The 16,695-nt window shown below is 37.3% G+C and overlaps 1 protein-coding gene across 5 annotated transcripts in view; it reads left to right on the top strand.

Annotated features, from left to right (window-relative positions):
* The window catches only part of LOC103457265 (exostosin-1), a 224,779-nt gene extending 208,802 nt beyond the window's left edge, over window positions 1-15,977 (top strand). For all 5 annotated transcript variants that reach the window (XM_008397276.3, XM_008397275.3, XM_081602809.1 and 2 more), the window contains 4 exons: window positions 3,642-3,734; window positions 10,321-10,481; window positions 11,679-11,850; window positions 14,929-15,977. In XM_008397276.3, the coding sequence (XP_008395498.2) occupies window positions 3,642-3,734; window positions 10,321-10,481; window positions 11,679-11,850; window positions 14,929-15,114 (612 nt within the window). In that variant the 3' untranslated portion in view covers window positions 15,115-15,977. The remainder of the gene's footprint in view (window positions 1-3,641; window positions 3,735-10,320; window positions 10,482-11,678; window positions 11,851-14,928) is intronic.
* The last annotated feature ends 718 nt before the right edge of the window (window positions 15,978-16,695 follow it).

Here is a 16,695-nt window from a genome sequence, read left to right as displayed (position 1 = left end):
GCAGCATAACTGGGTAATAGTCTTTCTTCAAGAATACCCAGAAGCTGAATAACCTCCCAGCTGTTTCGGGTACTTTTACACTTTAAATTGTTCTGATTTTCTCATTAGTTGCGACCGCTCAGCCTCTCAAACACACACCCAGCCTCCCACGCGACCTCTATGTAAACGTCTCTCTGTGTGCGGCTCTCGTCTCGTCGGCTAATTGCTTCTGTTTGTTTTCATGTAAATGTCTCCCCCCCTTGAAAAACCGGGGCGACGTTTCCACGGGTGACAGTAAAAAGCCTCTTGCGGTGCGTGCGGTCCTATAATTAGTCATGCGGTATATTGTCGTGCTGCCAGGACAGATGCTCTCGGGTGTGTTTGCTTCAGTTTCTGTTTGCTCCCGCTGTAATAACGACAAACACGCACGCTCAGAAAGTGTCATTTGTCTCAACGGGGCGCAGCGGCACAGTAATTTGTTGTTGGTTATGACTGTTTCTACTCCATAATGCTGAGTGTTACACTCCATCAGCAAACCTTTACTTCTTCTCTGTTGCCGGGCTCAGACTCCGCCTCACTCCGCTGTTTTTAATCTCTGTCAGATCAGCTGAAAAACAGGAGCCCAGACTGCAATCACTTAGCTGCAGACGCAGCCAGCCTTGAGGCACGATGACTTTTTTAAACATTGTTTCAAAGGAAACATCAAATCAAAACATATTAACTTCGACATAACAGAATTAATGGGAGTTTCATCCATAATTTAGCAACTAAGTGATCATAAAATGTTAATTATTAAAGAAATGATCACTCTTAAAACTGCAAATTGATCTCAAATCTGAAGAAATTTACGAGATGAAAGCAGATATAAGCCGCTTTAAAATATGCAGAGAGTGAAGGGAGGTGAAGAAGATAACGGACCACTGAACTGCCAGAGGTATCAGCTGGATCTAATCTGAGTCCAGAGGCAAAACGCATCGACGCCGGCCGGAGGGAAGCAGTGGGGGTGGGACGGTTACCCGGACAACTACAAAACCGCCGTGGAGTTTGATTCAGCCGATAAGACGGCTCAAAGCCAGCATTTACTGTAGCGAGAGCAAAATGTTTGAGCTGGTAAACAGAAACGACAACAAACGCTGAGGACTGATAGAAATATGAGTCTAGAATGTGGTTAAAGATAAAGACGCTGCATGGCGAGAATCCATTTAGTCTACGTGATGATTTTAAACTCATCACGTTTGAGTTTAAAATATCTTCCTAAATTATATCGTATTAAATTGCTAACACAATTTTAGGCATTTTCTTTACTTATTTAATGATCCGTCTTTGTTGTTCTGGGCCGCTCATTATTTTATCTACAAATACATTTTTGACTTAAAATATCAGATAACGCTCTAAAATAGAGAAAATCTAAGTAAAAAGTAAAATTACGTCACTCAGTCAGTTTGTACCGAAGTGTTTGTCTTCCTGGCTGAATTTATCACCTGACTGATGATTATGTAACACTTTAATCCCAAAAAATAACCTTAAAGTGATTCTGTAATGTAAAATCGCACGTCTGCTTTAAACTGACGTGTTTTTAAATGTCCTGTTTCAGGAAATGTCTTGATAAGTTTGAACTCTGCGTCTAGCAGCTTCATAATCTAAGGCGATGAGCTGAGTGATCCTTCAGACATCTACGATCTTTGATAAACTTCTCTTAAAACCATTTCCAGGAATCTGACAGCAGCTAAAATGAAGATTAATTTAATTGGCATCAAATCTGGGCTAATTCAAGATGAAACCAACAAATATTAAAGCAGCGGCTTGTTTTTAAGGCTCCTGGGTGAAGAAACGTGCAGCCGACCTCAGCCTGCACGCTAATGCATCATGCTGGCACATGTGTAATGAACTAAACCGGCTTTCTACTGAAGGCTTGTGCCTTCTTAGAGTTTCCTTTTTACGCGCTGATAATGTTGCAGCTGCAGCTCCTGTCGGCACATTTACACCATGTCCACCAAGGTGACAACAAAGCAGTGATGATCTGTTGCTGTTTGTCTATTTTAGGGTTTCCTTCAGGACTGTAAGCCTGGCGGGCCGCCAGGTTTTATTTGTCCTCACCAGGCTGAACGATGTTTAATTTATTTTATTTTTCTATTTTATTTTTCATTTCATTCACTCAATAATAAATAGGAATAGTTGAGATAACTATTAAACACTATATGTATTTAGTGATATATTGTTTAATTATTCTAGTTTGTTTTATTACTACATGTTTCTATAGTTACACTTATAGTTTTAATGAAATCAGTAACATTTCTTTGCAAAATTGACTGTTGTCTTTGTACAATGACAATAAAGTTGAAGTCTAACTAAAAGAAATCATGAATAAAAAGGTATAAACTTATATTTTCCCCTTATTAACATGAGGAGAAAATTGGCTATTTCACTTAGATTATTAGATATATTTCAAATACACAAAATAGCATCAGCTTATTCGACGCCATATCGCTTCATCGTTATGATTTTTAAATTTCTTTAAAAACCAAAAAGAGATTTATTAATTGTTTTATCTTGCCGTCAAGATTTTTCCATAAACCGATATCTTTAACTGAAATATATCTTTCCATTGTCCAAGTTGGTGGAATCAACTAACTCGCTCACTCTCTGGTTACCTAGCAACTCGCTCACTCTCTGGTTACCTAGCAACTCGCTCACTCTCTGGTTACCTAGCAACTCGCTCACTCTCTGGTTACCTAGCAACAACTTGTTGAGTAACTGGCACAGCAGCAGTTTAACGTTTTGCCTTGTAACTGATTAAAACTAAAAAACAACAATGTGGAGTAAAAACTGCAGATAAAACCAGAAATGTCACGTCACCATTTTGGCAACATTTAAAACAATTAACAATTATCAACATCGACTGATATGAAACACAAATATCTTGATACGTTTTTCAGCCAAATTCAGTAAAACTGATATGACAAACGTCATTTAATTTAAAGTTAACAAAATAGCCAAGTAAATTAGTACTTTAGAATTTATCTGGAAAATTATTTACGGGAGGCTAAATATGCTAAAATTAGTTAATGCGCTAAATGAAAAATTAGCATCTAAGGCCTAAAGATGCAGTCCAGTAAACAATCAGTGAAGCTCATTAGAGTGCAGATAGTAAATTAGATAAATGTGAAGTTAATTTACAAACATATTTTTAGTTGACTGTATCCATGTTTGTTCAAAATAATGCTTACATGTATTCAACATTTTTAAGGTGAGGAACCAGAACTTTCCTTTTCCTCAAACATCAATTTCTGTCCCTTCATTTGTTCTCCAAACAAACAGTTGAATAATTCATGCTTTAATTACGAGTCAATAACTTCAGCGGCCATCTTTAGGCTGATGGATCTGGGCCCACAATGTTTTCTGTCGGGCGCTGAATTGATAGTCACACAAAAGCTATTAGGCGCGCTCGCTGATCGACAGACCCACAGCTGGGGGTGAAACAACTATTTGTTTATTAAGTTCAGATTTTTTACGTCTCCCTACAAATAATCATTCAAAAATGAAGTAAATGAGATTTATTTGACCTTTTTAAAGCTGCTTTGTCTCTGTGGGAACTGAAGTTTTTCTTGTTTTGGATTCATTAGACTATATTAATGTATGATGGTGTCCGTTTTGCTCTGCAGACGATGAGCAGTCGTTTTTTCCCGCACGACGACATCATCACCACCGACGCCGTGCTCAGTCTGGATGAAGACTCTGTTCTCTCAACCAATGAGGTGAGTTATTGATTACAAACCAGAGAACTTGGACACAAATACTTCGTCTAGAAAATGAGGTGAGGCAGCCATGCTGTCAGCACACGACGCCACTAGACAAAGATTACAACTTCTGAATTAATCTCGTCACAGTCAGTCCTGTTAGCGCACCGTTCTCCCACCCAGCGAAGGAATGCAGTCCCACAACTTTAATTATTAAAAAATAAATGACTTTCAGTAATTCATTCAAAAGGTAAATGGTTTTGGTCAGGCTGCACAATCACTCCCTACAAACTGGGTAAACTGAGTTACGCTAACTGTAAAACATTAGCCCTGCTAACGCTAAAGCGCTACACTAACACAGTATTTAACAGAAGCTAATGCTAACGTGTTAACTTCAATTCAAATAATGTCAGTTTAAATGTCGGTTTGATTCTAGTTTAATGTTTTTAAGGTTCTACAAGCTTTTTGTTGTTTGATTTGATTTACTTAGCGTAGCTTAACAATTTTCCGTTTTGTTGGTTGTTTGTCCACAGTTAAACATTTTAATTTCTGTTGCATTAAGCAATATAAAAAGCAAAATTTGAACCAACATTCAAGCATTAATCATAAACATCAGTTCAGCTAAAGCACTATACCAACATGCTAATTGGCTAATGCTAAAGCGCTAACTTTAATTCCAGTTATATCTTCCCTTAAACGACTACAACCTTTGAGCACCATTTTAAACATCACAGTAAATGTTCTTTAATGCCCTTACTGCTAGAAAAAAGAAATAATGTGAGAAAAGGAAATGGATCTGCTGTGTAAACAGTCCCCCACTTCAAAATAAAAGCATGGATATAAACAGCTAACTAATTAAATAATACTTAACAGTTGATAACCAAAACCTAAGCACAGATTAACTTTACTCACAACCTATTAAATTAGTGTTTTAGAATTTATCAGGAAAAAGTAAAAGGAACATAAGTTAGCAAAAATGCTAAAGCGCTAAACTGAAATTAGCAGATTAGCAGAAGTGTGCCCACCACTGTAAGCCTTAATAACATTTTAAAAAGAAATGTCAGATATCTATCATTCAATAAAATGTTCATACATCACAATCACATACACTTAAAAAAACAACAAACAAACCAAAAAGTATTTTAAACATTCAAAGTGAATGTTTTTACAACAGTATAAAGCTGCAAATTAATAAAATACCTGCAAACATTTATTTTTAACATAGATGGGGAGGTAAATTATAACAATGTAGAATATTATAATAAAACAAAACCAGTCAAAAATCCAAAACCTCACTCAAATGCTCACTTTCAGTTAAAACTGGGACAGTTTATTGGTAAAAAGCATTTTTTGTCCTCTTCCCACTATGATCTCTGTCTCACTTCCAGTCGGTTTCAGCCAGTAGGAGGAGGAGGTGATACTTTGACACAGTATTGATCGGTGATGAAATGGCACAAGCCGTCCACGTAAAGTCATGAATAATGATCAGAATAAATGAATTGCCTCGCGTTGCTAAACGGTGCATCAGCCACTCAGAGGTAAACAAAAGTGTTTTACTGTTAAAAGGAAGCTCAACCTGCAAGAATCTGGTTTCTTTTTTCAAAATTCTTCTGTTGATGACTTTAAAGATGTAAGAAAAACCTGAAAAGTGAAGAAGAAAGCAAGAAATGGAGAGGAAGGAGAAAAGATGGAGCAATTAAAGGGACAGAATGCATAGCAACAATTACGGCTCAAAGAGGAAAGTAAAGAGCCGGCTGAGTAAGATTTAATGAAAAACAAAGTGCTTTCATGGAGTCCGGAGTTTTGCCAGAGCCATTACCTCAGCGTCTGTATCATTACTCTGTCAGAGCACATAGAGTATATTTGATTAAGTCTGAGATGTTGTTAAAACAGAGGATCAGAAACACTCCAGTGGCATTCATTTAAAACAATTTAAAGAACCGCGAGTCGTCGTACCAGGGTCCATTTTACAATCAGTAAATGTACTAAAACTAACAAAAACAAAACAGATTCACCGCCTGTGGAAGATTATAAACTCCTGTTCTTTAATAGGATTAATCAGATTAATCGTGATGAATCGGTTATTCAAATAATCGCCAACTGATTTAGTAATCGATTAATCTTTATTTGTAGTGACTCAAAAATGGTGAACGACATTTTCAAAGCAGTATTTCAGCTAAACCTGTCAAACATTTTTACATTTTACATTTAACAAGGGGAAAAAACAAACTTAGTAAATATGTCACAATACATTTTTACTAGACGATACATTTTCACAGAAGTTATTGCGATAAATGATAATATTGTTGTTTTGAGACCATTTTCAAGAAATTTGATTTTCAATCAACTTTAAATTCTAATGAATATTTAACACTGTAAGTGAAAGAAATTTTAAATATTTAAAATAAATAAAACAACAAATAAAATGAAAACCGGCCAGTTGAGACCAGAGAACTAGACTGAAGACTTTTATCGTCTAGTTTTTGGTAGAAAAGAGAAAAACGATGATTCATGCAAATGGAAATGATTGATTTTGCTCTAATTTATCATGTGATTAATTGATTTATTGATTATCGAGACGCTCCTAGTTCTACCCAAAACTCAAGCTGCAGTTTCAGCTTCACCCAGTTCAGAGTTTGTGAAAAAAAATCTATTAATCACATTTTTCTGTCTAATAAATAATTGATTAGTGGAAATAATTGTCAACATATCAGCTCTGCTCTGCACTGATGCTGCACCAAGCAGAAGGAGCTGAACCTTTCACATTAATGTTGCATCTTTAATACAAGAATCAAATTTAACACAAAAGGAATGGCAATTAAAAATTTTTTTTAATAGATTTGAATTGTATTTCTAATATTGCACAAAAAAAGGTTTACATAAAATCTGCAGAATGGGCCAATTTTCTTATCCGATTAATTGATTAATCATTAAAACAGTTGATAAATTAATCGGTAACTAAAATAATCGTTAGGTCCAAGTGGGAGCAGCTGCTTTCTTCCTGAAACGGGAGCAATAAGAAGCTAATCAGTGAATCTCTGATGCTCTGACCAATTCGTCCCTCCTGGTGCCCTTTAAATACGGTCAGGGAATGAGAAAATCGCCACGATTGAACATTCATTAGCATTTTTCATATTGCATTATTTCAGCGAAGCTTGACTTTGCCAGTTTGCTGATTACGTTATTTCAGTTAATTAAATGAGTTTTATTCCACTAGGAGAGATTAGAGGAGATGAAACAGACGCCTCTCATTCGGTGCTGCATGCAGGAATCGGTGCAAAACTGCAATTAACCTGCAAATGTTAAATTATACGTTACAGTTGTTGCAGCTCATGTTAGATTTCTGAATGTAAATTTAATTTCAGTATGATTTCAAATGTTTTTACTACTTTACCTACTATTTAACCACTAAAGCACAAAGTTACCAATACTTATATATTATTTCTAACCTTTATTGATCTAAAGCTTTACTCACCATCGTATGAATCAAACACAGATTTTGTTCTCCTTTTGGATTTTAAGTCTCAAAAAGTAAACAGACTTCAGATTAACGAACTATCTCAAAATCAGTTTGTCCAGTTTAAGAAAATTAGCTTTTAAAAGAAGCTTTTTTGGGCCTCTTGAACATCCACTAACTTTCTATTTTTTAACACATTTGTTAATAATCTCTGACTCTTAATTCAAACTTTCTCACTGATTTTATGAATTTTGTTGCTGATTTTTGTTGAGAAACTATGAATTTAAGACAGAATGACATCAGTAATGCTCTTTTTACTAGTTTTCCTGCTGTTAAACATTTATCATTTATTAAAAGTAAAGCAATAGCAGGTAAATCTAAAACATGGGCTAAGTGATTATGGAGTTAGCATTTTAAACTATCAGCTGGTATGCTAATCTTACTAAAATCACAGTTTTCTTCTGCATTCCCATCAAATTCTGATCCTTAACTCATATTTCCAACAGGCAGCAAATTTAAAATATGTATTTTTGTTCAGCTATTATCAATAATCCCATTGGGATTCAGAATATCTTTAAAACAAGACTTGTTAAAGTAAAAATACTGGTTTGCACCAACAGTAAATTCTCCCTACGGCTGTCATAGTTATCAAAAACTAACAAACTGAGAAACATTTCCAGTATTCATTGCCCAATACTCTGACCTAAAAATGAAACAAAGTATGAAAAAATTCATTAAACTGAATTAGACAAAAAGTCAACGAAATAAATTACAACCCTGGTTCCTCTAAAAGCAGAAAAAAGCTGAGTTTTTGCAAGTTTTCTTCCAAATAAGTCAAATACCTCAGGCTCAACAGAGCAACAATCTCTGACAAAGAAAAACACTGAAACTGAAGCCAGTACCAGGGCTTACAATGCCTTGTGCCCGTCTCATCTCATGACATTGGACACATTAAACCCAAATGTTAGGAGAGATTTGAACAGATCTATTGCTAGATTGACCCTCTGATCCGTAGATCAATGTCGGCCTTGTAGCATCTATTAGTATGTATAACACAAAGTTGTACTTTTATCACTTCGTACGACATCTCAATGACTTCTGTGTTAAATCACAGTAACTGAGCTGCATTCATTGCAAATTAACGGACTAATCTTTAATGCCCCAACAACAGAAGTATGAATAAGAATAAGGAGTCCTGTAATCTGTCATTGACGCACCATTTTACCTCTTCATCACCGAGGGGAAAATTAGATTTGCAGGATATTATTAATCCTTTCAGCCCGGCCGTGGAGACGTTATGACGCGCTCAGACTCAACCACACACGCCGCCAATTGATCGGCGGCTGCATTGGGAGCGGCAGCTGCAACCTTTCTCTCGGCTTAGCGCCGCCGCTTTACAGTAATTGCTCACACGATTCATGACAGAAGCCGCAAGGTATCACTAAAGAACATCCACTTTCAGGGCTCTCCTCCCCAACGCCGGCTCTTCTTCCGTGCAGTTGTGGTAATTAATTTTCTGTCCGCTTCCCCAGGTGATGTGCGCGCGCCGGTGTCTGTGTAGCCAAGTATTTCATTATGTGCTGATCCCCTTATTCTCTGGTGTGTCTGCCCGCGTGTCTCAGTGGTGCTTTTGAATTCAAAGGAGGGTCTTTGTCAGGTGGATCAGACTCCTTCAAGGACGGCCAGGTGCTCCACACAATCCCACATAAGGTTTCCACTTTACTGCTGTGTTTTTGTCATCGATAGGAATTTAAATATTGTTCATCTACTTTTGTAATCTGGGGTTTTTTTTTAATATGGTGAAAAAATTACAGAAGAATAAATAAACTTGAGTAAATACGATTGATAACTTTGCTAATTAAAGATCTTACAGGTGAAACATTACAGTTGAAGTAAATTCACATTTTGCACATTTTTATACTTTCATTTTGCTTTCTAGTGCTTCTAAAAACAGACCAAATGCTTAAAGAATTCACCCAGCTGTTTTTTTAGCAACAAGTTGATGTTTTTGGTGTCTGAGGAATTATCTTTGTCAGAAGCCTCCAAATCAGCACACATTGACCCCTCACCTAGCAACGCCAGCAGAGTTCCGCCCGTTACCCCGGCAACGCCAGCAGAGTTCCGCCCGTTACCCGGCAACGCCAGCAGGGTTCCGCCCGTTACCCCGGCAACGCCAGCAGAGTTCCGCCCGTTACCCCGGCAACGCCAGCAGAGTTCCGCCCGTTACCCGGCCACGCCAGCACTCCCGTTACCCTGCAACACAAGCTTAGCTCCAGCATGTTTGGTCAGCACTGTATATGCTGTACAATAGTCAAGTGTTTTATTGTTCACTTGCCATCCAGAAATAACTTGCTCCATTCTTTTTGGTCATGCAGGAGGCTCCACTTCTGCTTTTCAAAGCTTACTGTTGTAGAATTGTTTGCAGCCATTTTCACGTGTGATTGTAAATGTTGAGTTGGGGGCTGTGGCCAACAGCAGCTTACTTGGATTTAATGTAATCTAAGAATGATTTAGTGTAAAACATGTTCTGTTCACCCGTTGTCCTGTCCTAACTTGTTTAAGGAATCAAAATAAATCACTTCCAACACGTTTGGAAGCCACCGTAATCCTCACAGAATCACTGATGCTACTGGAAATATGTGGAGTTTTAGCATTGCAATATTTAGACTGGGAAAATAAAATAAAATGTTGACGTTCGCCGTCCACCATCAAAGCTTTAGCTCATTTCAGAATTTTTTAAGTTGCTTTTTGTGGCTCCAGTTTGAATTACACACATCAGAAACACTCACCTTCTGCAGGTAAAGCACCAACAACTAATTCCTAGAAACTCCACCTGAACAAACCTTAGCCTGTCATATAAAACGGCTCCGCCTGATTCGACTTGTATAGTTTGCTGCAGATTTCCCCACACAGCTACGAAGACGGCTGGACAGATGAAAAACATTGGGCCCAGTCACCTGTAGAGGCAGAGCTACATTAAAAGTGGAATCATTACATCGCATTTCTGTTGACAGCTGGCTCCAAATCTTACACTGTGCAAAGCTAAAGTGCTAAAAGAGAAGAAAGAAGGCAACTGCTGTGATTTCCATTTACCCTCAATTTTCTTCTCTTTCCACCCTGGCTGTCTTTGCTTTTATGCTTCCCCAGGTGGACTTTGCTTTCATTGTATGGCAAAGTTTTCCGGAGCGGATTGTGGGTTATCCGGCGAGGAGCCACTACTGGGATAGTTCCAGATCACGCTGGGGCTACACCTCCAAGTGGACTAATGACTACTCCATGGTACTTACAGGAGCAGCTTTTTACCACAGGTACAAAGCCCAGAATGACGTCCAGCTGACCAGAAAAAGCCCTGCACTTATTTTTATTCACAGAATCCTTCTTTTACTCAGAATATGCTTCTAGAAATACAACCAGACAAGAAAATGGCAAATAATAAGATGCATACAATAGACACGTGTCTTTTCATTAACTATTTGCATGTATTTCTGTGTTTTTATCTAAACTGCGGATGTCCCAAGTGATTGGCAGCGCTAAGCCCCGCCTCTTGGCTCTGATTGGTTGTTTTTGGTGCATTTCTTCAAACAGCATTGGTAGCTCAGAGAGGAAGTGGAGATTATTATCTCTATTATAAACTGTCACAATATGGAGATAATTTTAACAAATGTGTAAAAAAAAGATAATCAGGTGTTCACTAAAGGAAGGCTGTTGTAGGCAATAAAATGTTTATTTTGTTGCTTTAAAATGAATTGCAATGTTTATTTGTAACTTTTACTGTATTTCTAATGTATAAAAAAATGTATAAATGAAAAATCAGCAGAATGTGCCGATGTTTTATCCACTAATCATTGCAGTTATTCACCGGATGTCAGCTGCATGTCGGCTGTGAGGACAGATGCTGTCCGTTGTTCACAGTGAAGCTCATTCTGTCATCATTACTGTTGGCTCTTTGGGTCAGAATTGTTCTGCAAGCGGCTCCAAGCCAAACCTTTAAAACGGCCACATTAACCGTTTTCATTCACTAGAGAATAACGTGAAACAATATAGCTTTCTCTACTGCCCTGTTATCTAAAAGTGTTTAAAATGTGATACTAGTAATGAAATTTGAAAGAAAAAAAAGTGAAGTTGGAGCATGTAGCAGAGCGGTAAATTGAACAGCCGAGAGTGTTCCTCTCCAAAGGGATTCCAGGCGTCTTGTCTCGCAGATAAACGGCTTTCTCTTCGCTCCATTGTTTGGATGCTGAATGCACCTCCTTAGTTCTTTTGTTATTTCGACTCTCAAATGCCAACAAAAGCAGACAACACGAATTAGAGGTGGTGTGTGTGCGTGTGCGTGTGTGTGTGTGTGTGTGTAAGAGCGAGCGAGTGCAGACCTTGGCAGGGAGGTAAAAGACCTGACAGTGATCTAGTGTTCCCACGCTGCGAGAGCAACACAACAGCAGCTCTGAATTTAAAAGACCAGAACGAGGAATCCAGAACGCTGAAGCTCTCTTCACTGTGTGCATCAGATACTACCACTTCCTGTTCACTCACTACATCCCAGCCAGCCTGCTGACCATGGTGGACCGCATGGCCAACTGCGAAGACATCCTGATGAACTTCCTGGTTTCAGCCGTCTCCAAGCAGCCGCCCATCAAAGTCACACAGAAGAAGCAGTACAAGGAGACCATGATGGGCCAGGTGACGCAGTTTCACTGAAACACAAGAACACACAACACACTAGATTAATAAAATTACTTGATTCACTAACAAAGGCAGCTTAGAGCTTCTTTTAGTGTTGTAGTTTGGCCTCCATCCAGCAAAGGGCGCTGCAGGTCATCCTTAAGAGGAGCCAGTAGACACGGAAACAAAGATGGGGGAGCCATACCAGAATGGTTAAGTATGAAGGTGTATTATGGCCATTATAGACAGAAAACAAAAAGAGAAGTACATTTCTGCCAATTTTGAGGATAATCAGAAATTTTCTAGAAAAAACATGGACATTTATGAACTTGAAAAGGCAAATATTAGCTAGAAAAACAAATTTTGAGATTGATCTCAGACAGTTTCCAGAGAAAACGTGAAAATTTCTGAGCTTGAACTGTTGACAGTTTGCTAGAAAAAAACTCAGATTGATTTCAGACATTTTTGTAGATAAAACTTTGAGATTTCAGAGTTTTAAAAATTTCCCAAAATTTATTTGAAAATATTGGAAATTTTAAAGTTCCAAAAGCCAAAAAATTGCTAGAAAAAGAACTAGGAAATTTTGAGTTTAATCTCAGAAATTTTCTAGAATAAAATTTGACATTTATTCTTGAAAAGGAAACCAGGAATAATTTCAAATTTTCCAGAGAAAACATTAAAATGATATAAAACGATCTTTTATTTATTTTTAAACTTATAAAAATGTTGAAATTTGTTTTTTTGTGCTGTAGAATCAACTTATAAAGTCAAACTGCTGATGTGTTTTATCCTCAACAATTTAACACTTACAGTGAATTTAGAGAGACCAGATTAACAAAATGACCGTGACTTCAGCAGAAAGAGACGAAACCTGCAGAATGAACTGAAAAGAAGGTTTTGTTTGCAGGATATATGTAATAAATTAATAAAGAAAAGTTTAGATGAAAGAAATGAGGATTTATGGACAAAGTACAGGATTTACTGAACAGCAAACACATTTGTATTCAAGGATTCTGACCAAATAAAATACTGGAAAATAAATATATTGAGCTCTATAATAATGCCATTGCCAGCTACCGCCATGCTATAAATGTTAAGGTCTGTGCTGTAAATCATCCAGCGCCTGAAGTGGAGACTGATTGCAGCTCTAAGGCTCTGAAAGATTTAAAAATCAAAGTGAGTTAGCAGCAGATTGAGTCAGAAACACGATACTCTATTTATCATTAAACAAGTCAGGAAGAGCGTTTTCTTCTTCTACTCTTTAACGAGCTATTGATATGTTCCAGGTCAGCTTTCAGTTTGAAGGTCTTCCAAATTAAAGTTTATATCCGTTCACCAGAGCAAAGAGAAAATAGTTCAGATAAAAAACAGAAATACTTTTCTGTAAAGATTTAAAATGGGCTAGATAATTTCCATTCACATTTCATTGAAAGCAATTTTGTTTCATGTATTTTATTTATGGTTTTGGTTGTGTGGGGTTGTAAATTTTCATTCAGTTATTATTGGATATTTAAAATGTCTTATCCAGTTCCAGTGTTGAACAAAATTAAAGCTCATTGGCTTAGAGAGGGAGAACTTGCAGTTTTATGCCATTATTGATGCTTAATAATGGCCTCAAAACGACAGTTTTACTGTTTAACGCAATAATTTCTGGGGCAAGAAAACAAAATTGGTCATCATGAGTCTTACCAATGTCCACAACCAGTTACTTCAGTGTTTTGGTAGAAATTACGAATTTTGCATAAGAAGAAGTTTACCAAATTATATAAAGCAGGCCCTCCAGTTTCCTGATTATTATCATGGAAATTCATTCAAAATCAACAAATCCCAGCACTTTTTTGAACTAATACATAATTGGTGGTTTATTGCAGATTTTTCTCAAAAATTGTCAAAAACTTTACTAATACTAAACAGCTGCCTCAGTCTTAATTGATGTCAGATTATAATCCATGCGAGTAATAAAGTCTCATTTACCGTCATAAATAGATATTGCAAATATTTCCAGATTAAAACCACAAACACTTTGATTTCTATAAAAACAATCAAAATCCTGGATCAGATGTTCAATATTACTTCATTTTAAGGATTCGTTGATATTTTCTCAGTCTTTGAACAGATTTTATCAGCACATTCTGGCACAACCGGCCCTTTAAGAGCATGAATGATCTTGATTTGGCCCAAAACGAAAATGAGTTTGACACCGCTGTTACACAGGAAAGCCCAATGTGTGTGTGTGTGTGTGTGTGTGTGTGTGTGTGTGTGTGTTGACGTAGCCAGCTCAATGTCAGGTTCTGATTGATGGCCTGACCACAGGCAGGACGATGACTCTGCAGTATGAACTCGGTGATTAATGTCTTAATTGTGAAGGCAGCACAGCAAACCAAGATTTACCCCTGACTTCACTCATTTCACTTTTCCTGCCTCTCAACTGTTGATTTGTGACTTTGCTTCAAGCAACGCAGGCGAGACATTTAGCACCAAGAAGGTAAAAGTAGCTGAAATGTTTGGGAAACTTTGACCAACAAGAGCAGCTTCAATGAACTGACGTTGAGGAGTTTTGTGTTTTTGGAGGAAAATGTTGATTCTAGTGCCAAACCGCGTCTGTCACTTGATTTGTTGGAGTTTAATTATCCTACATGACCTCCAGCAGCCATTGGATCAATCTCCTCATCCCAATGCCAAGGCTGATTCTGCTTCCCTCGAGTTCCCCCCAGCTTCACAGTCTAATAGAGGGCCTTTCAGATTCAGGAAGAAAGTATAAGACACTAAATGCATGTATCCGACTTCTGAAGAGGATCAGGGGCACAAAAAAACTGTTTTCACAGAATTCAGATTTTATTTCTCAGAATTAGGATTTCTATTGGGGTTGGTATTGGGGTCAAAAGGGGGTTTGGTATTGGGGTTATAAAAACTTTTACCACGCAAAAGTACTTGCACTCTTTAAACATTCTATGTTACAACCTATACTTTATTTGTCTCAACATACTTTGGAAGTCACTACTGTATTGGACAAAATTTAATTTTTGCACCAATTCTAATCTATATTCATTTTTTATCTATTGACTTTTCATTCTCTCCTTTGTCCTCTACACTCAGGGCTCCAAAGCTTCTCGATGGGCCGACCCAGACCATTTCGCTCAGCGACAGACCTGCATGAACGCCTTCAGCCGCTGGCTGGGCTTCATGCCTTTGGTGCACTCCCAGATGAGGCTGGACCCCGTCCTATTCAGGGACCAGGTTTCTAGACTGAGGAAGAAATACAGAGACATTGAGAGACTCTGAAGGCAAAACTCACAGAAACTCAGAGCTTCATCTGGAACACGGGCGGTTCTGGAGGACAAAACCAATGGGCTTCTATGAGAAGAAAAACCTGCAGGCAAAAGATCAAAAAGTGGAGAATATGGAGGAGAAAGGTCTGCTTGTTTGTATGGATAAGTGTGAGAATTATAAATGGTCACCCACAACATTAAAACCATCGGTGTTATATGGACAGAAGAGGATTAGGGACACTGAGAAATAAATAAATCTGAGTTTTTCCTCATAATTTTGACTTTTAATCTCAGATTAGTCAAAATTCTGAGAAAAAGTCAGAATTCTATGGAAACAAAATCTGAATTCTTACTGGTCAGAAAATTAACTTTTTATATCATTAAAGTCAAAATTATGAGTTAGAAATACAATCAGAATTCTGACTTTATTCTTCTGAGATAAAATGTCAACATTCTGAGAAAGAAAATCAGAGTTATTTTCTTCCAGATGGTCCTAATCTCCTTCCATAGCAGTTTTCTGTTCTGCCGTCATCTGGAAGGAAAATCTCAGATTTATGCTGTGATAAATTATGACCAGTAACAGTTTTAATCTTGTGGCTGATCAGTGTATGCAAGTGCAACAAAAACCTAGACATATTCTAGATTTTTGCAGTCAAAGACAAAAAATGTTTAATGGTTTAAAGAACGTTTACTGTGAAATATGAAGTATTACAGGAATGAAAGGTCTTGTAAAGATGTGTACAGAAATCACTCAACATGGAGAAAAAGAATGAAACTCACAGACTGTATGCCACTTGTATACTACTGTAGATTTTTGGCAGCAGTTGCTCGCTGTATGAAGCCAATAAAAATGAAATAAAGAGATATTATATAGAAGGAACGAAGTTGTCAACTTATTTTGTGTTTTTTAGTTTGTTTTCAAACAAAAATGATCCGTCTTAAACCTTTTCATGCTAACTAGGTATAATGCAAGTGAAACAATCTGAAAAAATAAAATAGTGGACACTAAATTCCCAAAAGTACTCAAACTCAAAAAGGCAGAAAGCAAAACACAGCTTCATATGTAGGAAAAAACATGTATGTAGTGAGATCCTGTGAAACTGCAAAATTCAGTTTCCACATTTTTATATTTCCATTTGGGTTTCAACTGTCTAAAAACATCCCAAGCTCTTAAAAAAAAACACCCTCTGACATTTTTATGGCAATATAATTAATGTATTGATTATATTACATTAGTTAATATATTTTGGTGTCTAAAAAATGAGCCGCTTCAAAACTCTCCTAAGTCACATTCAACAGGCACTGCACTGTTGCCTAGCAACCTCAGCCAAGCCCAGCCCGTTACCTAGCAACCCAAGCAGAGCTCCAGCACGTTTGGTCAGCTGGTCTTTACTTTTGTATACACTGTACAATGACTGCTGGAAAAGACAAGAGTTTTGTTGTTACCATCCAGAGACCACTTGCCAAAAAATAATTTTGGCCAACAAAAGATTCTGAAATCAGTTACCAAATGTAAATAAAATTACCTAAATACACAAAGGAAACAAACTGCTGTGGTTCAACAGAACTTTGTTTCCGCAACTGCAACTACAGA

This window comes from Poecilia reticulata, chromosome 21, assembly GCF_904066995.2.
Source record: "Poecilia reticulata chromosome 21, P_reticulata-male-v2, whole genome shotgun sequence".
Classification (NCBI taxonomy): domain Eukaryota; kingdom Metazoa; phylum Chordata; class Actinopteri; order Cyprinodontiformes; family Poeciliidae; genus Poecilia; species Poecilia reticulata.
Note: the sequence above shows the minus strand (reverse complement) of the source record. Positions and strands in the feature narration are given on the sequence as shown.